The sequence below is a fragment of the Lycorma delicatula genome, chromosome 12 (genome assembly GCF_047948215.1).
Source record: "Lycorma delicatula isolate Av1 chromosome 12, ASM4794821v1, whole genome shotgun sequence".
NCBI lineage: Eukaryota > Metazoa > Arthropoda > Insecta > Hemiptera > Fulgoridae > Lycorma > Lycorma delicatula.
In genome coordinates, this window is record NC_134466.1 from 9,349,185 (window position 1) to 9,376,864 (window position 27,680).

Consider the following 27,680-nt stretch of genomic DNA (forward strand, 5'->3'; position numbering starts at 1 on the left):
ATCGTTGAAAATGAGGATTTTCAAGAAATGCTTTAAGAACCGGGTGATTTGGTTGTCCTTTAAGACTGGCAGAGTAAGATGCTAGCAGCTGGTCCCGCTTATCCAAGTGTTGTGTAACAATTTAAATTTATTGTTGTATTGATTAATTTACTTATTTTTCCCAGGATTTTTCATAAAAAATTATACATATAGTATTCTAATACAAAAAAAAATGAAAGAATTAATTTATTGTTAAGAACACTTCTTACAGATTGGTGAAATAAAACTTCTCTTGCTAAACATCTAATTATAAATTAGATTTTGCTCTTTGTTTCTTTTTACAATGTATTTACAGCTTACATAAATCTAAAACAAATACCTATAAAACATAAGTATAAATGAATAAATACTATGAATATTGGTACTTATTATAGCTATTAATGTTAAGATAAAATTTAATTGTTAGGTCCATAAATGTGAAATTATGTAATACGTATATTTAGTAATAAACTACAACATCCATGGTACAGTGGAAACTTCTTGAGATACTGAGGGCGACCTTGCTATACAGCCTCACCCCTTTGACCTTTTTAAGTTGAAAATTTAATGGCATCAATGCCCCATACATAAATAATCCAGTAGTTCCAAGATATAAGGTTATTGTGATTTAGAGGCCAACATCGAGAAAAGAAACACACACGTACACAGGAATATTAACATCTGGGAAATTTCCATCTGGTTTTTGTTTTTGGGTTCCTAGGTGTTAAAACATTAAGATCTGGTGAAAACTGCATATGCTCAAATTGGACAAATTACAATACTTTCCCTTCTAGAGCTACCTAGACAGGAAAGTAATAATAAATATACGGTAATGCACCTCATCCTTTGATTATAAAACAAGATCACGTGCACAATAGGTGCCTTATACTGATATTCTTGAAACTAGTTAATACTTACCTGCTTATATCCAGAATTATAAAAAAGAAAATTAATTTAAAATATCAAATAAAATTATACTACTTTAAACTATAGGCTTTTTAAACAAAAAACTGTTTTGTCAAATGAACTAATTTGTTACAAAATATTTTTTTTTAATTTCTAAAGATTTAATTTAATTTATTTAAAGACATCCTTGTATTGATTTTCAGAATTGTAATTTATTAAATGATTTTCTAACAATTTTTTTTTTTTGGGTTAAATGATCTAAACCATTTATCAGTGGAGATGAGTTCCAAACGATTGTGATTTTTCAGAGCGACTAAAGTGAGATTATCTAATGGTAACTATTTTATAAAAATTGGAGCAGCTGTTTTCAAATTAGTAGCACATACATATATTTTGTGCAAACATACCATACATCTGTCAATTATAAAAAAAAAGGTAAAAAATACATCTCTCTCTGCTACTATACAAATATCTTAATATATATATATATATATATATATATATCTGTCTACTGACAGTTTTATGTCATATATGATTATAATTGGGGATAATTTTTACATTTAATGTAAAAAAAAATAAAATTTTTTTAAATTCTCAACATAAATGTTGGTACATATGAGTTGATTTATATGCAAGCCTGAAAGAATGTTTATTAATGAACACCGATGCTAGCCTGACATTCAGGTAGAACCATAAAAAATTAATCACATGAACAACAAATGTATAAAACAATGTTAATGTGTCGGTTTAAATGTGTGCATAAAAAATGCTTTCTAATGATTACCAGTGATGACATGGTTCATCTCCATATCTGAAAATGGAACTCTCATCAAGTTTCAATCGCACAAAAAATTATGGTAGTAGGAAACCATGTAGAAGTCAGTCAATGCATTCAAAATTTACAAAGGAATAAAAAACAGATTTTGGTTGAAAAAATACTCTATTTTCAGACATAAAATTGATAATAATTTAACATATCACTCTAGATTGTACCCTTTTGAACCAACTGCCTGTATTAACTGGACTTTTGAAAATACATAAATCTGGTATACCTATGCGACCTTTAATTAATTTTACCACCCCTTCTTATATCATCTCCAAAATAATAGATAAAATACTTACAATCAAAATGAATTTAGATTATAAATATAATAATATAAAGAATGCATACAAACTTGTAAATAAATTAAAACATTTAAAAATTGGGGATAACACCAGGATGGTTAGTTATGACATTAGTAACATGTACCCTATCATACCCACAGATGAAACAATCAACACAATAAAAAATAAATTAATAAATAAATCATGAAAACCCTTTATTTATTGATAATATTATCATAAATATTTGCAAACAGAATTATTTTAAGTTTGATGATCGATTTTATACTCAAGAAAATACCTTACCAATGCATGGGCTTTCCATTATTGGCCATCATATCTGAGATTTTTTTACAAAATTTTGAAAGTAAAATTGTTTACAGCATTTCTTATATTCATGATATTTTACTTTGGACTAGGTATGTTGATATTTTTATGGTCTATAATCCCATTATATATAATGAACATTTAATAACATTGAACAAGTTAAATTCTTACCATAACGAATTGAAATCGATAAAAATAGAATAAATTACTTAGATGTTTGTATCGAAATAGATAATAGGAATAAAAATAACAATTCATAACTTCAGTATATAGGAAACCCACAACCAACAAAACAACCATACATAGATATTCAAATCATCCGTGGTCATACAAAATATATATATATATATATACACATGAACATGGTTATAAGAGCAATTAATTACATAAAGTATAATGGAAATAATAATAAATAAAACAAAGAAATAGATATTATAAAACAAATTGCTAAATATATTGGTTATAATGAATCGGGTAAAACCACTAGAACCTTTAAAACTAGATCTGATAAACACTTTAGATATAAAAGTAGAAAATTTAGTTTCTCTGATGTTTCTGATCATCTTACTAATAATACATATTCAATATCCGGTATTCATACAAATTTAGAAATACTGGAAATTAAGAAATACAAATAATAGGGCATTAATAGACATTAATAATCCATAATATTTCAACTCTGTACAGTTACATAAATTTGGCTAGCTAGTCTACATGGATTTCTATTTTATTATTAATTTCAATTTTGACTTTTAATTTAATTTTATTAATGACTTCATGTTATATACTTACATGTACACAATTTTTAATTTTATATTATAATTTAAACATTTCTGAATTTAAAAAAAAAAAAATTAGTTTTATTTCTGTTTTGATTTAATTGTAAAAGAATCTTTTAATAATTTTAAATCTCAATTTTAATGTGTACTTTGCAACGAAAGATTTAAAAATTATAGAGCAGGCAACTGATGATGCAAGGTACTCGCTAAAGTGCTCTTGCTTGGATTACAGAATAAGGTAGGTGTCAGGTGTTATCCTACTTTATATTATTTTATTAATTCTGTACTTGGTTTGATCGAATTAATATAATATACATACACATATATTTAAACTGGTAGTGAGAATAACTGCTGCCTAATACTTTTTCAAAAAAACTTTACAAAATTAAACTTTTCCAATACATTTAGTGAAGTAATATGAAATCTATATGTTGATTACTACTGTTAAAATTCAAATTCTACTGTTTACTAGATATAATTTATGCTCTCCAGCCCAAAGCAACAAATGATCTCTCAACAATTTCAAGTGGTAAATTTACTTAAATGGTGTTATACATTTTATTTTCTCTGTATATGGATTCATTAACACAAATACTTTTACCAATTCACCTCATAGTTTTATTCTAAAAACCCTTTTTTATTATTTTATTGATAAGTATTGTACTGTAGATATGTTGTTTAAATAAAGACTATAAAGACAAAATCATTCTTTGTAAACATCAAATCTAATATAAATATATATGTGTGTGGGTGTGTGTGTGTATGTGTGTAAATTTATTTTATTAGATCAACCAAAGTTCAGAATAAAGTAGGATGACTTTTACCTTATTCCACTATATATGCAGGAGCACTTTCACGATTCAGCTGCATTACATATTCATCTCAAATTACATTACAAACTTCATAAAATATAACAACATATCATGCATTTATTTATTTTATTTAAAATTTAAAACTTTTAATCAATTTATTTTAAGAATTTAAACTTTTTCAGTTAAATTAAAGATTAAATTGCAATTTTTATTTTTTATGTGTTAAAATATAAATATTTAAATACTTTAGATTTTTGTGGATCCTTTATAAATACAGATCATAGAAACAATATAAAACATTTAAAAAATGTAAAAAATAAACAAATCACTGAAAATTCAACTGAAAAAAAAATTACATGAATGAACATTAATTGAAATGTTTAAATCACGAACTGATTATTCTGTCTAGAACATCTTCCCAATGTGGATAGATGATTTTTTAAAGTAGACTTTTGTGTACAAGTTTTTTGACAAAAATTACAAGTTAATTTCTTCTTGCCAGTTTGAACAGGGAAATGTGTTTTAAAATTATTCCATTAAACGTTTTTTTACATAATTTACAAATGAATTTCTTCTCACCTGTATGAACAGAGATGTGTTTTTAAATTACTCCTTTGACTAAAGGTTTTTTGACAAATATTACATGGGAATTTCTTCTCACCAACATGAATAGAGAGATGTTTTTTAAAATTACTACTTTGTCTAAATGTTTTTTGACAAAAATTACAAGTGAATTTCTTCTCATCAGTATGAACAGAGAGATGTCTTTTTAAATTACTACGTTGACTAAAAGTTTTCTTACAAAAATTACAAATGAATTTTTTTTCACCAGTATGAACAGAGAGATGTATTTTTAAATTATTCCTTTGTCTAAACGTTTTTTTACAAAAATTGCAAATGAATTTCTTCTCGCCAGTATGAACAGAGAGATGATCTTTTAAAAGATACATTTGATGAAAAGTTTTTTTACAAAAATTACAAATGAATTTTTTCTCACCAGTATGAATAGAGATATGTCTTTTTAAATGAATGCTCTGTGTAAATGTTTTTTGACAGTAATTACAACTGGATTTCTTCTCACCGGTATGAACAGACAGATGAGTTTTCAAATTACCCGTTTGACTAAATGTTTTTTTACAAAAATTACAAGTGAATTTTTTTTCACCACTGTGAATACGGAGGTGATACGTTAAACTACTTCTCCATTTAAAAGATTTCTGACAAATATTACAGATGAATTTTTTTTCACCAGTATGAATAGACATATGTGATTTTAAATTATGGCTTTGACTAAAAGATTTTTGACACAAATTACACGTTAAGTTTCTTTTAACAAGATGAATAGATAAGTGTGATGCTACAGTAGATCTCTCAGAAAAAGAATGCATATCAATAGCTTCTTCACCATCATCCTATAAAAAATTAACATAACTGTGTTAACTGAAATATCTATCTGAAAACTTTGTTAATTTTAATATTTCCAAGTACAAATTGGCAACTAATATTAAATATAAACATAAGAACAAAAATAACAAGTTGAATGTAGGCCAAATTGTAAAAATTAAGTAATAGCAAGTACAATATGTTTGTTTGTAAGTAGAAAAAACAAAAATTTCATTAGTATAAGGAATTAAAAAATAATGAACAAAATGAAACGCTATCTCAAAACTACGTGTGACATAGTAAAGAAATTAAAATTGATCTGACAACAGAAAATTTTATACATGACCAACAAAAAAAATACAGAATACACAAATTTATTGTAGTTTAGTTCTGTTCATATAACTGAAAACAGTCTGGCCGTAGGTGTAGAAATTTTCCAAACTCATCTCTAGATTTATATATGAGTGACCAAATCTCTTCTTATTAAACCTAACAAAGAGAAGAGTAAGATCAGTTTATAATTATTATTAAATTTTAATCCATTGGAATAATTAAATGAAATGAGAAACAAGAAAACAGGGTTAGGACCTGATCTGTATTCTGAAGATCCAATATAAAAATTCACCATGAAAATATCAAACGAAAAATTAAGATTTCTATTAAGTTTAATTCATTCTGATAACAAAAATGAGAGTGTCATGAGAAAAGCAATCTCTGCTCAAATAAAACTTGAAATAATTGTATATTATTTATCTACAAGAGTGAGCTACACATTTCTTGAGAAATTTTATCATGTTTCTAAATCATGTACATCCAGATTCAAACCAGAAGTTTGTAATGCAATTTATAACTTGCTGAAGAGTAATTTACAGATAACTCTTTTTTTTTTGACACATTTTGGTTCTAGTATATAATTTAATTTTGTGACAGAATAGAAAAAACGTATATTTTAGACAATTCCAGTGTGTTTAATAAAAATAGTACAAGTCAAAAAAAGTTAACTTTTAAGATGTTTTTTTTTTTTAATAATTTATAACTAACTAATTTCTGATTTTAACAAAATAGTGTGGATGACAAAATTTGGATCTTTCCAAGAATAAAAAAATAAATATGCAAGAGGCATGTTGAAACATTAACAATAGACGACACTGCTGGTACCTATTGAACATTTTTTCATGTCAACTGTTAATTTGTTGTAGCATCAATGTCGCATTTCATTGTCTCAAGATTGTGTAATAAACTTCTGTACAACTGGTCAAACAATGAGATCATAAAGTACAGTAGAATCTTAGCATGTAATTAACATCTGATATCCAATCTGATAAGACATCTTTTAGGAAAAAATAGTCGTTTATGAAGTTACTTTTTTCTTCACCAGTGAATACTGACCAAATTTGCAATAATGATGAATCTGTTCTTAAATAAAATCAGTAAAATTTATTGTTTGAGATATCAAACATATCGGTTAACAGGAGAAATCAATCTGATTTGAAAATTCTGTTTCATGGTAAATTGTCAAATGAGGGGGAATTTTTCTCAAATTTTCCTTTATAACTCATACAAAGCCACACAGCCACTTTGTTTACAGCTACTTTGGTGACATATTATTTTGAAAAACACGATTAGCATCTCTGTAGATAAAATATTCAGCAATATCACATTCTGTCAATGTAAATTCATTATTACCATCTAACTTGATGAAAGTCTATCATTCTAAAACACGAGCGCTAGTAAGCTTCCACGAGCCAGTAAGGATGGTTTTTTTCAAGGCATAAAACATTTTCATGTTATTATGGCCCGGAACACAAAAATATGAAATATAAAAATAAAATCTAATAATAAAAACAAACTAAAAACTTAAAGTAGAAATTTAAAAACAAAATTAAAACGCAAACTAAAATTCTAAAAACAAAGACAAAATAAAAAACAAACTAAAATGTTAAATATTGTCACTAAATGGCTTCGATGGCATGCGGCACTTAATAAACTTGCAGTAGCCCTGAGAAGGGCTATTGTTATTATCAATTGATTTCGACAGCTCATTGTAACTAATAACTTGTGGTAACCCTGAAAAGGGCCGTTTTTGTCATAGTTTGGCTTCGATGGCTCATAATTGATAACCTTGTGGTGGCCCTGAAAAGGGCAGTTTTTTGCATTAGCTCTGAGAAGAGCTGTTGGATTTGAAAGCTAGTCTCTGGGAAAGTCAGGGAGTTGGGGCTTGTCCACTGAAATCAGACTGGGCTTCCCCCTCAGCAGCAACTGGGTCCCCACTACAGCGTGGCAGTGTCAGCTCCTGCTGCTGAGTCCGCTGGCCAAGGCTATTGAAGTCTGGCAAGCTGGAGCGGGAAAGTAGCACCTGCATCCAGCGGCTCCCTCGGTGGGCCGACCAGACCTGCTGTTCCAGCAGGGATGTTGGCATTCACTGGGCAGTCCCACATTGAGGTGGCCATCTTCTTCTTGGTCTTCTCCAGGTGGTGGTCAACGATGAATTAAAAATTCACTCTCATGCACACTTTTATTGGAGCCTGAGAGTGGTGGAGCCACAGCGCTGCTATGGTGGGAGAACTGGCGGTCATCTGCGTGGCAGGAATGACGCTTGTTCCAGCACATATGTATACTATGCTCCAGTTGACATATGAGCTGCTACTGTATTAATCCGCTGATATTAAATTAGGCATATATGTGGTAACAATATAAAAATATACAACTATTGTAAAAAAAATAAAATTTTATGAACATTTAAAAGTATGTAAAATACTAATACTTTGAAGAAATGGAAATACCTGGTCCAAAACTTTTTTATTATTGCCCAAGGATTTGATGAAAATTGCTGGGCAATTTAAATTTATGATGCAAGGTCACATAACCTATGCAATCCACAAGGATGTGGTGCACAGTTAAGCGGCAGTTGCGTTATATGCATATCGGTGCATTTTCTGCTGACATTAGGTAGCCGTGAGTAGCTCTCTTGTATGTCCTATTCACAATTGGCAGAGGACCACTTCCTCTCAGCGAATTTAACTACGGGAGGAATCCCATGGCAACAAAGTATCTTTGATATAGCAAAGTTTATTGTTGACTGTGGCAATCCAGTTTTCTTGCCACCTTGCGTGAGGTGTGTGTTTGATACGATTAATAAAGTCGGATGTAGTAACACAGGTAGTGAAGGATAGTTGACTACATGCATCTTCAGAAGCGGAATCTGCATGTTCATTACACGGAATCCCCAGCAGAAACTCACTTGTGCTGCGATGGTTCAACTTGGAGCTTGCATTGTAGTAGATGTCGGTGACAATAGGATGTCAGGAATAAAATTTAAGATGGGTAAAATAAGATGCTAAAAGCTGGTCCCGTGTATTCCAAAGTGATGGCTCACCGCAGTCAACAAGGATGCTTACAACAGGACTTAATCTAAAGGCACCTGTAGCAAGTCGAAGGAAAGCATGATGTACAGCATCCAGCATTTTAAGCATGGTATTGCTCGCTGAAGAGTGAGCAACACAACCATAATCTAAATGGGAATGAAATAAGGAATAGTAAAAACGCAACATACATGAACAACCAGCACCCCAATTGGTATTGCTAAGGACTCGTAGCATATGTAAAGTTTGCAACATTTTGTTTTTAGTTCTTTGATGTGTTTGACCGATGTAAGGTGGCTATCAAAAAATAACTCTAAAAATCTGACATCAGGAGATATAGCAATTAGCTCTACACTGAAAAAGACTTGCGGAATAAAGGGGTCCCACAGATGAGAAAAGACCACACATGTTGTTTTCTCAGGTGAAAATGTGAAGCTGGAAACCTTGGACCAAGTTTCAAGACGAGATATAGTGTTCTGTAGTAGTCTGTGTGCTGTGGCTGTTGAATGGGACACAATATATATATATCAAAATCATCAACAAATAAAGAACACAAAATCAGCATCTGCAAACATTTAGTAATATTGTTGATGACAATAGAAAACAAGGTGGCACTTATACACTTCCTTGAGGTACTCCATTCTCCAAGTGAGAATCTCAAACATGAACATGAAAGTTCGGTCATTTAAGAAACCCCTAATAAAAGCAAGCATCATATTCCCCTCGATTCCCCATTCTTTGAGGGTGCATAGAATACCATGTTGCCAGGCCATGTTGAAATGTTGAATGCCTTGCTGATTATCAAAGAAGACGGCGATGAGGTGCTGGTGTAGTAGGAAAGCGTTTTGAATAGCTGTCTTCAATGGCACTAAATGGTCAATGGAGGATCGTCCTTGTCGGAAACAACACTGTTGTGGAGATAAAAGGCCATGTTTCTCCACATATCAAGTAAGCCTGCAGTTCACTATTCTTTCCATTACTTTGCATAAGACGCATGTCAAGGAGATAGGGTGGTAACTTGAGGGGCTTGCTTTGTCTTTACTAAGGTATTAAGTACTGGTATGACAATGGCTTCTGACCAGAGAGGTGGGAAAACTTGTGCAGAGAATATATCATTATAAACACGTTCAATTGGTGTTGTAACGTCAAATGAGGAAGGTGCCACAGCGTACTGAGACGAATGTTGTCAGGTCCAGGGGAGGTGTCACGGGAGTTTTTAAGTGCATGTGACAACTCGTTGAATGCGAATGGAGTATTTATTTCACCGACTGAATCACCAGTGTCAGCAATAATACTTCCACCTGTATCGTGTACCTCTGAAATTCATTACTGTATGATGAAGTGAGAGACACCGAGCGGAAAGAATTTGCTAAAGTAGTTAACACAGCAGGAGATGATGAAAGAAGTTCTCCTTCATGAAAAAGCCCAAGAATAGATTGTTTTGGTGATCTGCAAATTGCACGGATCTTTTTCCACACAGACATGGGAGTAGTGAGTGAGATGTGTCCACGTACTTCCTCCTAGCGTCCAAGAATATCCGATGACATATCGCTCTAGCCTTATAGTACAGATCTGGATGTTCATTTTTAGGCCTGCGGTTAAATTTAACAGCGCCTGCCGCCATCTGCTAATAGTGTTTTGGCAGTCATCATTCCATCAAGGAAAAAAAAGGATGTCTTGAGTTTTTTGATGTTTGTGAGATATATCTATTATCATTCTGCAGTATCATGGATGTAAAAAAGGAAAGATGATGAAGGATGCCCATGCCACTGTCATACTGTGATGGGAAGGCTTTACGGTAACTATTCCAAACCACCTTTTCAACAATCCATCTTCGTGGCCTTTTGTTCACCTCACGGTCGACACCAAAAGAAATAATAATAATCGACTTGTGATCACTGCTGTGAAAGTCATTACAAACAGACCGATTAAGACAAGGGAGTAAACTCGACAAGCATACGGAGAGGTCGATGTTGGACAATGTACCAGATGACAAGAACATGAATGTATGTAACCCATCATTCAGCAGACAAAGGTCCAAGTCTTACCTCACTCTGTTTATCATATGCCCTCAGGAGGAGCAGAAAGATGAGCCCCAGGAAATATGGTGAGCATTGAACTCAAGAGTTCGGAGAGATACAAATTGGAGACACGCAATTTGAAGGGGATGGAAACCTTCACAGCAACAGCATGAATAGGGGTATCCTTGCAGCCAACACTTCGTTCTGCATGAAAATAGCAACTCCACCACTCTTCCTACTGTTGTACCTCTCATAGAAATAGCCTATGAATGTTACTGCATCTTGTTGTAGGAGATGCATTTCTTGGGAGCACACGATTAGTGGTTCATATGCACACGTCAATACCCTAATATCCTCAATGTGGGATCGAAGACCTCAACGTTCCACTGAATAATGTTCATAAGTAAAGGTAGTTATAGATACAGAATTTCAAGGAAATATATAGAGAAATAGTTGTATACAATTTGGTTTTTCTTTTTCGTAGTTTTGATGGTAAGAAACTCCGATGCCCTGGTGTCGGGTGGTTCCTCAACCATATCCTCCCGTGTACAAGGTGATGGAGGAGATTTTAAAGAATGGGAAATGTAGATGACATCCCAGAGGAGGTGGTTGTGGGGACTCCCTTAACAGGGAGCTTAATAGATGGTTTACCACCAGCTGTGATTATTGTGCCCACACAAGTAAAACTTTGGGGACTGAAACTTTCAGAGGGATCCCACAATTGGATTCACTAACTACAGCTAATGACATTTGTTCATTTTCGTCAGCTCTGAAATAGTGGCTGTAAGCGAAACAACTTGATCAGATAACATCTGAACAAGTTTTTTTAGCTCATTGCAGGATCCACACTGTTGATTAATTCTGTAGGAGCTTGTTTTGATGTAGTGGTGGCAAAAGCCACATCGGATTTAACTAGGTTCTGTGAGTTAATAGTTTTTCTGTATTCACTACGTGCAGCAGGAAGAAATAGCTTCTGCTTGGTAGATTCTGAGAAATGCCTTTTCTTCTTTAAAGGTTGGGCAATCTCAGGAGCGAACTGTATGTGAACCACTGTAGTTCGCACATTTTTCATCTTCACGGCAGTCAGCATCCTTGTCGCCTTCCTTGGCACATCAAGCACAGATCTCAGTCTTCAAGCAAGATGTTGTAGTGTGACTATAACCTTGGAATTTGAAACATGGATGCAGGGAGGATATGAATGGTCATACCCGAACCAAAAGGTAACCCACTTTAATCCTCTCAGATGGTACCGGGAGATTAAATGTTAGCATAAGAGAAGGTGTTTGTTCTTCCGTTCCATGATACATTACACATCTACAACTTCTTGAGTTTGAAACTCATCAGCTATTTCCGTTACGTTTAGCTCTAGAAGATCCCTGCAAAAAACTACTCCCTGGCTGGTATTCAACATTTTGTGACACATCGTACTTATGTTTATACTGTCCATATTAATAACACGTAAGAGAGATCTACTCTGTTCATTGTTATGAGTTTCAATTAATATCGATCCATCTCTTCGGTGAGCTACATGATCCTGTTATTACCTTGTTAATCAGGAAGGAGGAGACTTTGTGAAGGGGGTACCTTTCTGAGTATTTTGCATAACAACGAATCTAATATTTTAAAGCTGCGGTTGGGCTGCTTTACAATCTGCATTGTTTTCTTCGTTACTTACATCCTCATCAGACAAAGCTGATCGAGGCCTTTTTTAAGTAAATTATTAAATTATTTTTTAAGCTGGCTTAAAAAAACTTCAATACGGCAATTTGTAAAAAGCTGAGTCTCATCCCATATAAAATGAAGGCGATTCAAAAGTTATTAGCTACAGATTGTGGAAAGTGAATTCAATACTGTGAATGGTTTCAATAGCGGAAAATCAACATTATACATATTTTTTTATACTGATGAATCATCTTTCCATTTATCAATGAACAGCATCAATAGTTTAATGTGAATTAGTGTTGACTCTTAATGTTTTCCGTTCATCAAGACCGCTTCAGTGTTGGTTCTCATGCTGAGATACATTAGGATTTAGTTTTCGCCAATTTTGAGCTTCTGTATTAAATTTTTATGCGCTGTTTTTTTATCATCAACAGGGAAAAGTGAAATAAGCTATTCTGGGATGGAAAATAAACCATCAACTTCAATAGAAGTGTTTTGTCATTTGGGAGGTGTTTGCAAAATCAGCTGGTGGTTTACAGGCAAGTCTGACCTTTCAGATTTTCTACTTTCAGCTCTGGTTCTGTGACAGCCGGTTCCATATTACCAGCAGAAATACTTTACTCATCATGGTTGCCAATGCTAATACATAAATTTCAATATATTCTGCTCATTTTCAGATTTATATTATGCAATAATTATATTACTATAAGATAATCATTGTATTATATTTGCAATTATTGCAAAATATAAAACACACCAAAAAAAATGACTCAAACCAAGGAGTACTGAAAAACCCCATAGAAATGGAGATAAGAAAATAATTTATGCAGTAGTAATAATGTATTATATTGCATAAATCATTTTTTGATTTATATTAAATTATATTATGAATGATTTAAAGAAGGAAGTACTGTGAAAAACCCTAGAGAAATGGCATAAAACCATTAAAAATCCCTAGGTAACCACAGAAACCTCATAAATACCAAAAGCACCATCTAAATGGTTTGGTAAACGACATATATCACAAGTGGAAACATAAAGAAACACATCAATCTTGTTTGAAAACAAAAATTAAGTGACCTAGACCGGGGATTATCAAAGACTATACGTAAGCTTGTAACTGAATATGCTTAATAAAAAGAATATCTTTATATTTTTTTACTACAACCTTTGTAAACAACATTAAATACGGGTGCATAAAAAAAATGTATTATTAGTGTCAGCTTTGTATATAGGATGAGGCATTAGCTCACTGTATTTTCTTTATCACATAATGTCGTAAAAATTGTATGTAAAATTTTATTGTAAAATCATAGGGGCAGAGTTTCATCAAAGCTAATAAATAAATACCTCCACGTACTCCATTAATAAAATTTTTTTTACATTTTAAATCAAAATATCTCAGGTTAAACATGACTTTTAAACATTAGGTGAGTCGTAGAGGTAAATGCAAATACCTAGATGAATAGAAAAAATGAGAATTCTTACAATAAGTAGGTTTAAAATTCGGAATTGATTTCAGATTTTGGAATAGCCTTTTCGCCAAACCACCTTTAGTGAATTTCCAAAATTGAAACTCCATGTGATCCAGATGGATAGTCAGGAAAATTTGGTGATTTCTCTGATGAACTAAATCGAAATCACATTTCCTGTTCACAACTGGAATTGTAACTCAGGAAGTAAAATTCCCACCAAACGAGTATATGGGTCATTCCATGTCAAGTGGACCAGGGGTCCTCGACGACTATCTTCAAATTTTATGATTTTCAAAACTGGACCGCTTGACATGGAATGACCCATAGCTCTGACAGTCTAATAAGGAAAGTTTTCTTGAGGACATTCTACAGTCAGACAATGAACTGAAAAGTTGCCACTTGAATTTAGTAAAGCAAAACCTAGAAAAAACAGATGAATCGGTGGTTTGAAAGCCATGGTAAAATTAAGTATAAAAAATTTTCTACTTCGTCACACATAATATTAATTCCATAACATAATCGGGTAAACTGAAAATTCTTACTGAAATCTGTGATAGAGAGAAAATTCTAATCATGACTTTGCAAGAAATCATAAACGCCGGTCAAAATCTGATAAAAAGTCAAGGATATAGATTCTACAAATGGATTTTTAGTGAACCTTAAAATTATCGGCTTAACGATCGAGTTTAATCTCAATCCCCAAGAATTGCAACTTTGACTATCAAATCTGCAAATAAAATTTACATAATAATTAATGTCCATGCATCGATTAATATAAAAAAGATACAGGAAAAGAAGTCCAAGAAATTTGGGATATTTTAGATCAAACAATAAAAAATATTCCCATTAAACATGTTAAAATCTTCATCGGTGATTTTAACATCCGACTCAGGAAAGAAAATTCTGAGATGTAATAGGGAAATGGCCAGCACAGAGAAAAACCAACAAGAGTAATATAAAAACAATTGAACTGTGCAGAAATAATTTCTGCATCTTTAAATCCACTTGTTTCAAAAGATTACCATCAATTAAAAAAATAGAACACTCATGTTATAAAAAATGTGAATTTCAGCTTGATTATGTTTTCTTGGATAAAAATTTCCAAAGAGAAATTCACAATCTAAAAGTTTTAAGAGGCTTGAGTGACTTGAGTTCACATCATTACATTGTGAAAATAAATATTAAATAAACTCCCTTAAGAAGAAAAGACCAGTCAGAAAAAATAAGAGAGAACTCTAAAAATTTCTTAGGATTTAAAAATCCTAAGAAATTATGGATTATACCCTTTCTTTTTCCTGTTTAGCCTCCGGTAACTACTGTTTAGATAATTCTTCAGAGGATGAATGAGGATGATATGTAATGAGTGTAAATGAAGTGTAGTCATGTACATTCTCAGTTCGACCATTCCTGAGATGTGTGGTTAATTGAAACCCAACCACCAAAGAACACCGGTATCCACGATCTAGTATTCAAATCCGTGTAAAAATAACTGGCTTTACTAGGACTTGAATGCTGGAACTCTCGGCTTCCAAATCAGTTGATTTGGGATGACGCGTTCACCACTAGACCAACCCGGTGGGTTACCGATTATACCCAAAATTAGTTTATATAACTGGTCTGAATTTAATAAACACATAATCAAAAATAAAAATCAGAGGAGAAATCTCCCAACTTTTTAAGGAATTTTGCCACTTCTTTTCAACCACCCTCATGATTCAATTCATGATTTTATCATGAAATCACGGTCAAAATAAAATCAATGAAATATAAAAATCGGAACTGGGATCAATGTGATAAAGACAAACTATCTGAGATTTGCTGATGACCTATTAGCCCAAAATATGGAAGAAGTTAAAAAGCAAATTATCAGCCTGAAAAAAATTTCTGGGAAAATTGGGCAAAAAATTTCAAATTAAAAGACCAAGATTATGGCCATGGAACCATTGTGTGTAGAGGAGATAAAAATTAAGAACAAAGAAATTAAATTAATGTAGAAACTTAAATATTTGGGGAAAAATATAGATAACAAATTAAAAAAAAATTCAACCTGGAACAACAGAGTAACAAAAATGAGAAACACTCAAATGTTAACAAAATCAACATACTTTTTTGTACAATAAAAAATGTTTGTTACCAAATGCAAAACCACAAAACTGTAATTTTACCAGAAGCACTTTACGCTTGCAAAACATTATTCCAAATTAAAAATGAAAACAAAAGTGATCAAATGATCAAAACAATAATCAGAACACACATAAATAATAATTATAAAAAAGATGGAGTGTGGCAAACAGCAACTAACAAAACTGTTATAAAAATAGTCTACAAGTAATTATTGATCTAATGAAAAAATGAAGGTTATTCCTTTTACACATCATAAAATGCCAGAAAATAGGTTACTAAAACAACTGGTAATCAAAAGCCTGAGCTTGAAAAACAGTGAGAAATACACAACAGAAATAAAGAAAAACTAGAAGAGATTGGACTAGAGGCTGAAGATGTAAATGATAACCAAAAATCAACAAAATTCTACAAACAAGATATTTTTCTACAGACAAAACAACCCGAAATATAGGGGTTTCAGATGAACTAAGAAAGATCAGATCTGATAACCTTAAGAGATATTGACCGATATAAAAGGCCAAGCCAACAAAGAAAGTCAGAAGGAAAACTGACAGTTGTGGTTATGAAACGTAAGCAAAGTAAAAAGAAAAAACCTTACTTGTTTAGATATTGTCAGTTCCTCATCTGTTGTGGCAACAGGTGCAAACAAATATTCTGTTTTATCTATTTCAAGCTTGATTTCTTTTTTAATAGTAGAAGATAATGGATCTTCATTCAAAAATGAATTACCCGTTGGTGAATCCATACTCTGCAACAAAATATAAAGTAATAATAATAGTTTATTATAGTGGTGAGACTTACACTTAGCATCATCAATGAAATGTTGTAGAAAAGTTAACATCTGATATAGTCAACAGCTTGAAACCAACTATAATATCACAGATAATTGAAGACACGATCTGGATAAGAGAGCATTCCAAAGCATCAACCTGTGTCGGTTATGGATGCAAATGACTCATTATAAAAATAATCTATAAATATATCTGAAAGACCATTGAATTTTTAAATCAGAAAAATATATATACGATGCAGGGAACAAGAATGAAAGATGTTTATCATCTCAAAGAAATAAAATTTTTGGCAAAAGGAAAGTTTTGACTCATTATATAAACTGAGATGCTTTAAATAAAAAAGGAATATTACATATTATGTAGGTATCAGTGCGAGGCAATTCACAGCTCTAAAACAGAAGAAACGTTAATTCTTACAAAATCAAAACATTTACAGATGAGAAGCAATACTAAAGAGTCAGATGCCAGTTACATAAAATCAAATAGTTTTCCATGAACTATTGGAAATTTGTGAGTCAAAAGGGGTGTCCTACATGAACCTATTTATAACTTCCGCACACAAACATCTTAGATTGACAAATGCCAGGGTCATAGTGAGCAATTACCCTGCAAACTGTCAAAGTTGCATTGCGTTTCTAATACTGACATACCACTCAGACTGCCCAGTTTCATCAACAAGCTTCTTTCAATGTTCAATAAAACTGAAGTAGTAACATGTCTTGTGAAACTTATAAAACTGCAGCCTCTTATATGCTATTACCAAGCCTTTATAAATAGATTATAGATTTTTTGGATGAAAATTCCACAAGAAAAAAAGCGATTAAATAAACAACTAAAATTATTACACTGCTTCTAGTAATATGGTATATATATAAATGGCCGACAGCATATATTTTATCTGGTACACAGAAGTCATTATGAAATAGTTAAAAATTTAATAACAGAAAAATATGAGATTCTCTTCTTATACAAAGTTTACAAGAACCATGTACAATTATCTTAAAGAGAACTGAACAATCAAAACAAATACATCAAATTTTAATCAAAAATGTAATTTATACTTGATATGATTTCAATTTAAAAACACATGCAGATGGGAAACTGCAATTTCCATAAAAGTGTTAATTTTTTTATTATACTTGTTTGAGAATATTTCAAATTATTTCATCTTCAGAATCACTCTGAATAATCAAGTCTATTGTTGTTTATGAAAAATTTTCAGTTTCCTAGTAGGGTGAGTTTGACTCTGTCCTTGTTGAGGTTTCATTATTTCACAAAAAATAAGAAGGTATACTGGCTACTAAAATAAAAATTCAATATTTAATACGTAATTGCAATAATTACTATTATTTTTAGGTATACTTACGACACGTAAATAACACACACTTCTTTCAGTATGTAAAAACTGTAAACATAATCTTAATCGCTAACCAACACCCGCCGACAGAATAGATTACATATACAGGTTACGGAGGGTGTCAACAGATGACAGCATGTGAAAGGAATGTGTATTAGTATTCCTAGTGTGCCGCTGGAGTGTTTTTAATCATTCATCACAGGCCACAATGTGTGTAAAACCAATGAAATAAGGTTGTGACTTAGGAACAATCATGGATCCTCAAGGCCTGTACTTTAACAAGTTGCAAGAGGAACCAATGAGTTCCTCACAAAAGCCAATGTGTTAATTATTCTATTATAGTGGTTTGAGAATACTTGGAAAAAAAAGATCCTAAATATTGCATGGAATTTTGTATAGATTCTACTTGCACAATATACAAATGCAAGTGAATAATTTTATAAGGATTTTAATTTAATTGGTTACTAATAATCAATTTGAAATTTCATAGGATAAAGAATCAGCTCACTGTATTTTCTTTGTTACATCTTGATGTAAAAAATTTTACTCTTCTGCATGAAAGAGTTATACACAATGGAAAAGAGTACCTTCATTTACTCCTTTTAAAATAACTTTAATTTACACTTTTAATAGCAATAACTAGTGTTAATCAAGAATGTTAAAATAAGGTTGGCTATTAAACAGTAAATGAATCTAGATGAATGAAAAAATTTGTAATTCTTTCTTTCAATAACTTAAACCAATTTAAAATAGAAAATAGTTTTACTTGTTTAGATGTTGTCAGTTCACCATCTGTCATGGCATCAGGTACACACAAATATTCTGTTTGCTCTGTTTCACGCTTAATTTCTTCTTTAATAGTGAATGATAATGAATCTTCATCGAAAAATGAATTTCCAGGTGATGTATCAATACTCTGAAAGAAAATATAAAGTAATAATAGTTTTTTATAATGGTGGAACTTACAATTAGCGTGATTACTGAAAAGTAACATTCTGGTGAACTCAAGAAGTTAAAAAATAATCTTTTTATAACAAATAACAAAGGAAAACTAGTTTTATGGCATAACTGATAGATAGACGAATGAATTTCTAAATCTCAAAAAAAAAAATTATATATATATAAATACACAACTCAGGAAACAAAAGTGAAGATCACTGCTGTGTATATATATATATATATATATATATATACATATATAAAACTCAGGAAACAAGAGTGAAGGTCACTGTTGTTTAACATCTAATAAGATGGCAAAAGAATGGTTAGAAAGACTTAGATACTATAAATAAAGAAGGATTACTTCATTGTGTAAGTATTACTAAAGCAATCGATAGAAGGAAAAAATTATACTTACTGGAATACTTTTTATTACTTATATAATAAAAACAATATCCAGACGAGAAGGAATAGTCAAACAGTAAGAAGTCAGGTACATAAAATCAAGTCATCTTCAATAAAAAATTATAAGTCTGTAAGTCAAAAGGTGTGTACTAACATGACCATAGTTATAAATCAACATCTTGGATTGATAAACGGGTAATACAAAGTGTTTAACCTAATATGGCCTAACATGTCAATGATATACCACATTTCTAATACAGGTAACCGCTCAGCTTACCATTTCACTTAAAGGACACTCTTAAAATTGAATGAAATTTTATATACATTCTATCTGAATAATGAACAAATGCAAATGAATACTTTTATACAGATCTTAATTTAATTAAATAGTAATAATTAATTTGCGATTTCAGATAGATCATAGAGAAAGTAAATTTAACAAGTCCTTTTGTACAAGTAAAAAATTATTTACAATGTGCAGGTCAATAAAAAAACCAAAACAAAAGCGGCATTACAATTGTAGGTACTTACGTATTAACGTCACCACTGCTACAGCTTTTTTAAAAACAAAGTAGTCAATCGGATTTCAGTGGAAAATGGACCAATATAGAGTTTAACATAGATTCAAAACAGTCTCTTTATTAATTTTAATAAACGGTTATTTATGTTTATTTATTTTATTAACCAAACTTAACCCTATGCTCGCTTCACTCGCTAACCTGGACTAATTAAACAGGAGTGTTTTGATTTATTTAAATAATAAATAATTGCAATAATTACTGGATTTATTAAATAAATACTCAAAAAATTAGGGTGTTAATCAGTCAAGGTTAACGAGCGTAGGTTATGTTTGGTTAAATTATATTTATAAAATAAATAAATATATATAACCATTTATTATAATTAATAAAGAGACTGTTCATTTTCCACCGAAATCTGATTGACTACTTTGTTTTAAATAAAGCTGTAGCTGCGGTGGTATTAATACATAAGTACCCAATTGTACAACCCAATTTCTGTCAACTGAATTTCCTGCTTCTCTGGATGCTGTTAATGTACCATTTCATCTTATTAACTTTTATACAAGTATTAGTGAGGAAAAGTCCGTAAAATATCCATGTTCACAGGAAGAAAATAGCCCCAAGTTTAAGATGGTCTGCATTCATTTATTGTAAAGCTATGCAGACCCTAGACCTGAAAAACATTGCTATGGCTATAAAAAAACTAATTTTAACAGAAATAACTAGTCTTTGCAAGCGCTTCCAAAATAGTGTCAAACTGGCCTTTCAGTATAATTGCTTTTGATAGCGCTACAACACAGGAATATTGCAGACATTAAAAATAATAGATCAGTACAAAAATTAACAGGCCTGAGCGCCACCTAAATTATTTGGCAAAACCGAAACAGGGTTACCGCTGAATTTTAAGATTTGTTTTTTCTGACTTTTACTGACCAGTTTAGTAAAAATTTCCTGACTCTCGTAAAGTTATGCTATTGTTTAATCTATAAAATAAATAGATATTTTATTTTTTTGGAGCCTGTACCATCCCCATATTTACCCAACTGATGCATTTTTTAAAATTATTTATTATAACATTAATTTTTCAAGTTTATATTTTAATAATCTTTTTACAATATACATTTAAAATTAGGCTATTTTTTTGTGATAAATAGTTTCAGTAAACTACATTGCAAAGTACAAAAAAAAATGTAATAAGTTTCCTGCATAAAAATGAACATCACGGTAACTAAAATTAACACAGATAAAAAACGAAAACTAACTAAAGCAATTTTAAAAGTAACTGGCTCGCACCTAAGATAGCTAAAACATTTTCACAAAAACTAACCCTCGTATTAATTTGCAAAGTAAACAAAAAATAATAGTGAATTACTTGGGTTACATAAAAATGCTAAGAAACAAATATTTCAATTTAACAAAGAATGAATGCGATCACAACTTAAAGGAAAACTAAAATCACTATCCCTAAATGTGAAAGATAAGAAAACTAGAACAGAACACCTTATTTTGTACAGAAACAAATATTATTAACATTTACTTGAAAAATATTTTGTCATTATCATTCATAATAATGATTGCAGAATGCCATCAAAGGATGTTGCAAGACCACGATTAATGACATAAGAGCATTTATTAGCGCGAAGCTGAAATTTTGACACTACAAAGCTATCAGAAAACATAATTTTAAAAGTTGTACCATCTTCAAATGAAGTTAAGGATAACTTATCATTAAACTTATTTTATCAATATTTATGTTATCATTTAGCGTAAATAGAGTCGATGATTCAAAAGTATCAATTGCTGCTGAATGCCATTACTCTGATCAAAAGATTCAGGCAAAGAACACACAGATGTACCATGACTACCGTTCTCACAACTGTTCATGAAAGTTGTAGTCTGCAAGTTGAAGTACCATGAAGATAAAAAGGTTTTTAGTGAAGGCTAAGAATTTTTTTGTAATTATTTGTTTAATAATTATTTTTTAAATTATATTGTTTTCATTAAACAGAGTCCTTTTAAATGTCATTTAAAAGGAATTAATGACCTAAAATACAAAAAATATTCATGACGGTTAGAGAAAAATTCCAAGAAAACCTTTAAATTTTTTAACGGTAACTTTTTGTTAAAATTTCACTAGAGAAAAAATTATCTGGAATTTGGAATCTTCCTCCTTCAAAATAAAAGCGTACTAAGAGTATGTAAGTAAGAACAGAACATGTTAATGGATGGCATGTAGTTGCAATGTGCTGGGCGATGGGGTCACCCCACTTCCCGATGCCAGGAAAATATATGAAATATATTTTGGCGTTACTTAAAAAATACTTCATTAAACATAATCTTAATTCGATAACAAAAATGCAATTCTATGAAATTTTTTCAACTTTTCCTGATTTTTTCTTAAACTTCCTAATTTTTCCAAAGTTTATATTTCCTGACTTCCTGCTTGTGGGAAGCATGCGAAAGGTCACAGGTAGATATATAAACACAAAAAAATAAATTGTTTGAAAACAAAAATGCAGAGACTTAAAATGGGGATTATCCAAAACTATAAACACTTCTTGAAATTGAATATGCTTCATAAAAGAAAGGACAGCTTTGTACTGTTTTACTAGTATGTTTGTCAACGATGCTAAATATGGGTGTATAATTAAAAAATGTATTAGTCAGCTTTGTGTATAGAATGGGACATCAGCTCATTGTTTTCTTTGTTACATGTTGTTGTAAAAAATTTTAATCTTCTGCATGAAGGACTTATGTACAAGAAAAAAGAGTAAGGCAATCTGTTCCATCAAAGTTTCAAATCACCTTCACATACTCTTTTAAAATCACATTTTTTTTACACAATATCCAGTATTAAACACGAGTGCTAAATATTGGGTTGGCTATTAAAGAGTAAATGAAAACATCTATATGAATAAAAAACTTGAGAATTCTTCCGATAACTTTAAGTTAAAATAGAAAATAGCTTACTTGTTTAGATTTTGTCAGTCTATCATTTGTCGTGGCATCAGGTACAAACAAACATTCTGTTTCATGCTTAATTTCTTTTTGAATAGTGAAGGATAATGGATCTTCATCCAAAAATGAATTTCCAATTTATGCATCCATACTCTGCAAGAATATATAAATTAATAATAGTTCATTATAATGGTGGAACTTATAATTAGCACGGTTAATGAAATATTACTGAAAAGAAACATTCTGGTGAAGTCAAGAGGTTGAAGCTATCTATAATGTCACAGACAATTTAAGAAATGTTCTGGCTCAAAGCATATTACGAAGCATCAATCATTAAGTCATCAACAATTAAGTCCATTATGTGTGCAAATGACCCTTACTTTAAAAATAATCTACGTTTATAACAAATAATCCAAGGATAGCTGAGCTTTATGGGATAACTGACAGACCACTGAATTTCTAAATCTCAAAAAGAAAAAAAAAATATATATATATATATATATATATATTGTTTAATCCAACTTTATGCACTTAAGTACAGAAATTAATTTCTGGAATTATATATGCAATATATTAGTTCAGAGGGATATGGCTCTTGAAAAGATTGACTAGTTAAATATGCATATAACAAGCACGCATGCACCCACACACACACCAGGAAACACGAGTGAAGGTCGTATTTGTTTACTATCTAAAAAGATGGCAAAATAATGGTTAGAATGACTTAAATGCTTTATATAAACAAGGATTATATGTCATTGTGTAATCACTAAACCAATCAATAATGTAAAATAGAAGAAAAGCTAAGACTTACAAAATTTTACTGTTTTACTTTTGTAAACATTAAATATGGGAGTATAATGAAAAATGTATTAGCCAACTTTGTGTATAGAATGAGGTATCATTTCACTGTATTTTCTTTATTACAAAATGTTTATCTACTGTAAAAGGGCAGGGGCAATCTGTTTCATGAAAGCTAATTACCTACACATACTCTATTAATAACTTTTTTTTATACTTTTAATCAAAATATCTCAGGTTAAACATTATGTGAGCCATAAACAATAAATAAAAATATCTAGATGAATAGAAAAATTAAAAATTCTTACGATAAGTAGGTTTTACATTTTTACCTTAAACCAAATTAAAATAGAAAATACCTTACTTGTTCAGTTATTGTCAGTTCATCACCTGTTGTGGCAACAGGTACAAACAAATATTCTGTTTGTTCTGTTTCACGCTTAATTTCTTTTTTAATAGTGAAGGATAATGAATCTTCATCCAACAATGAAATTCCAGTAGATGCATCCATATTCTGCAAGAAAATATAAAGTATTAATAATAGTTTATTATAACTGGGGGCATTACAATTAGCGTGGTTAACCCTTTAACGGTTATTTATTTTAGCAAAAAATCATATTATTATGTTTTCACTAAATCTTTGTAATTTTGCCCATTTTTTCCATATTTTTGATCTGTGCAATGAAATACAACAAAAACTACGTACCTATTTATATACTTTTTTAACATGTAAATCAGATTCACTATCTGAATCGCTATCACCTAAATAATTTAAAAATTCAATTATACTACTATTATTTACATGTGATGAACAAGCCATGTTGTACTAATAAATATCACTTACAAAACTTAACTGTCATATAAATAATATTGTAAAACACTAATAAGTAATTCACCTAATAAAAAGTTGATAGTTTCCCCCCGCATAAAAAAATTATTAAAGTCGGGTTACAGTAAACAACTTTGTTATATACGGACGGTCACCTCCACAGAAAAAAAGTTGAAAATAAAATGGTAACTGAAAATCCCACTGTAATGCGATTGAAAATAAGAGTAAAATAATGAAAACTATAAAAGAAAAAAATTACAGATGAGAAACAATACTCAAATCGGTTACATAAAATCAAGTAGTCTTCCATGAACTATTAGAAGTTTGAGTCAATAGGGTGTTCTTTTTCTCGTTTAGCCTCTGGGAATTACCATAATTCCTTCAGAGGATGAACGAGCATGATATGTATAGGTGTAAGTGAAGTGTACTCTTGTACAGTCTCAGAACGATCATGATATGTATGGATGTAAGTGAAGTGTACTCTTGTACAGTCTCAGTTCGACCACTTCTCAGGTTTGTGATTAATTCAAATCCAATCACCAAAGAACACAGAAGAATCTAGTATCCACGATCTAGTATTCAAATCCGTATAAAAATAACTGCATTTACTAGGACTTGAACGCTGGAACTCTCGACTCTCAACTTCCAAATCAGCTGATTTGCGAAGACGCGTTCACCACTAGGTCAATCCCGAGGGTTAAGTTGTTCTAACCTGACCCTGGTATGAACTTCCTCACACAACCACCTTGTATCGGTAAATGCCGTTATATTGAGAAGCATAACATGACATAATAGTAAAGGATAATGTAGCAGCTCCTTTTCAGATAAGCTTGTTAGAAAACTCATTTTCTTTCGGAACTGAAATTAAAAACGTAAAATTTCTGAATTTGTATTTTGTTACAGCTTATTTGTTTTCCTAATTATTATAAGAGTTCTGCACTAGAAAATTTGTAAACCAACAAATTTTATTTTTAAATTGGAGTAAATATTCGTTGTTTTTCATTTTTTCATTATTTTAGTATTTACAACAGGAATATACGGGTGGATTTTATTTTGAAATAAATGATGTACCGGTATGGTGGTAGATTTGGATACTGTAATTTTACATAAAATTTCATGTTTTTGAATTTTTTTAGAAAAGATTATAACAATGATATATCGTTAAAAAGTATAAGACATAACTTACCTAGAAATTAACAAAAAAAATGCTGCACTATTCACAAATAAAACGGTAACCATTCTTCTTCAAACACATTAAACACTCCACGTGCAGACGCAGGTACGTATGCATGCATGTATAAACAAAGAATAGAAAAATGAAAACAGAAACCTAGTGCTAAAAACAGAAACTATGTAGGAACGTTTGAGTTACAGCTGGTACTCCAAACGATCCGCCGTCCCGCAGTTACTCGAAATTAAATACGTAATACACACCACGTGCATTTAAATATCTGTACCGCCAATTCGGCTCTTAACTAAACTAACTAGTTAAGTTTCTTTTAGTTAAATTTTAAGCTATTCAAAAAAATTAATTTTAGTTGAAAAACAATTTTTTTTTAATTATTCCAGTGTAACAGGAAAAATTACAATTACACGTGTTGGGGTCACTGTTTAACCTTTTTATATTACTTGCAACTACAGAACCGCTGCACCGATTTTAAACAATTAATTTGTATTACGCGAAGTACATAGGCCTATGTAACGGACTAAACGATAGATCCATATTTTTTTCCGATCCGGATAGAGACAATTTTTTACACTCAATTAAATGAGGTATAAAACGGCATGAATGATTTCGAATGTGTATTACACAAATAAATTACAACATTATGCTTGAATTGACTATCGGTTCGGTGTAACCTATCGTTACGGATATTTTAAGATTCGAATTTATTTCTGTTATCGGAACTATAACTTTCTGTTATGTTTGTAACTATATTTATACTATCATTATTACTAGTATTGTCGTTATTATTAAAAACTGTCGATTGTTATAATAACAACAATGGCGGAGAGCGTCTATGAAATTCATTCGGAAGGTTCTGGTTTCGAATCCCGGTCAGACTTGTTATTTCTCTAATACGTATAAAATTTATTATCTTTCACCAGTAACTAAACTAGCATCCCCGGTTTCGCTTGCGCTATATGGTTTCCCAATTAAATCATTTTTTTGTTATATGTTTTTAAGGAGGCAGGTGCAGCCATTAGCTTCGCACATACAGTAACAGTGGCTTACCGTTACAAGTAATACCAGTATTTTCTGGGTTGCCGCGCCGTACAACGTTGTCGCTTTTATATATTCACATGAAGATTACACACACCAAAAATTAAGTTGATAAGTACATTTGTAGCAGAGAAATTCAAAAAATAGTAAATTTCTTTGTTACTGCAATTTAATCCTTAAAATCGGAATTTCAAAAATCCTTTCTTTTTCTTTTTTTTGTCTTCAGTCATTTGACTGGCTTGAAGCAGGTCTCCAAGATTCCCTATCTAGCTCTAGTCGATTCATTTCAGGATACCCCCTACATCCTACATCCCAAACAATTTCTTTTACATATTCCAAACGTGGCCTGCCTACACAATTTTTTCCTTCTACCTGTCCTTTCTTAATATGCGCCCTATAAGTCTGTCTCTTCTTTTAGCTATATTTTTCCAAATGCTTCTTTCTTCATCTATTTGCCGCAACACCTCTTCATTTGTCGCTTTATCCACCCATCTGGTTTTAACATTCTCCTACAGCACATTTCAAAAGCTTCTAATCTTTTCTTCTCAGGTACTCTGATCGTCCAACTTTCACTTCTATATAAAGCGACGCTCCAAACATATACTTTCAAAAATCTTTTCCTGACATTAAATTGATTTTTGATGTAAACAAATTATATTTCTGACTGAAGGCTCGTTTCACCTGTGCTATTCGGCATTTTATGTCACTCCTGCTTAGTCCATCTTTAGTAATTCTACTTCCCAAATAACAAAATTCTTCTACCTCCATAATCTTTCCTCCTCCTATTTTCATTCAGTGGTCCATCTTTGTTATTTCTACTACATTTCATTACTTTCGTTTTGTTCCTGTTTATTTTCATGCGGTAGTTCTTGTGTAGGACTTCAT

General features: G+C 31.2%; 1 protein-coding gene across 4 annotated transcripts; it reads right to left on the reverse strand.

The window, feature by feature from the left end:
- Positions 1 to 259: 259 nt before the first annotated feature.
- LOC142333188 (uncharacterized) lies at positions 260 to 25,910 on the reverse strand. 4 transcript variants are annotated; one of them, XM_075380148.1, is made up of 5 exons: positions 25,758 to 25,910; positions 24,107 to 24,256; positions 18,885 to 19,034; positions 16,569 to 16,718; positions 260 to 345 (listed from the first exon to the last, which is right to left on the reverse strand). In XM_075380148.1, the coding sequence occupies exons 2-5, from the start codon at positions 24,251 to 24,253 to the stop codon at positions 283 to 285; spliced, it is 510 nt and encodes a 169-aa protein (XP_075236263.1). In that variant the 5' UTR covers positions 24,254 to 24,256; positions 25,758 to 25,910; the 3' UTR covers positions 260 to 282. The 4 variants fall into 4 exon arrangements, with proteins under 4 accessions (XP_075236263.1, XP_075236264.1, XP_075236262.1 ...); XM_075380149.1 differs by having other exon boundaries at positions 301 to 358; XM_075380147.1 differs by lacking the exon at positions 260 to 345 and adding an exon at positions 4,206 to 5,355.
- Positions 25,911 to 27,680: the final 1,770 nt, after the last annotated feature.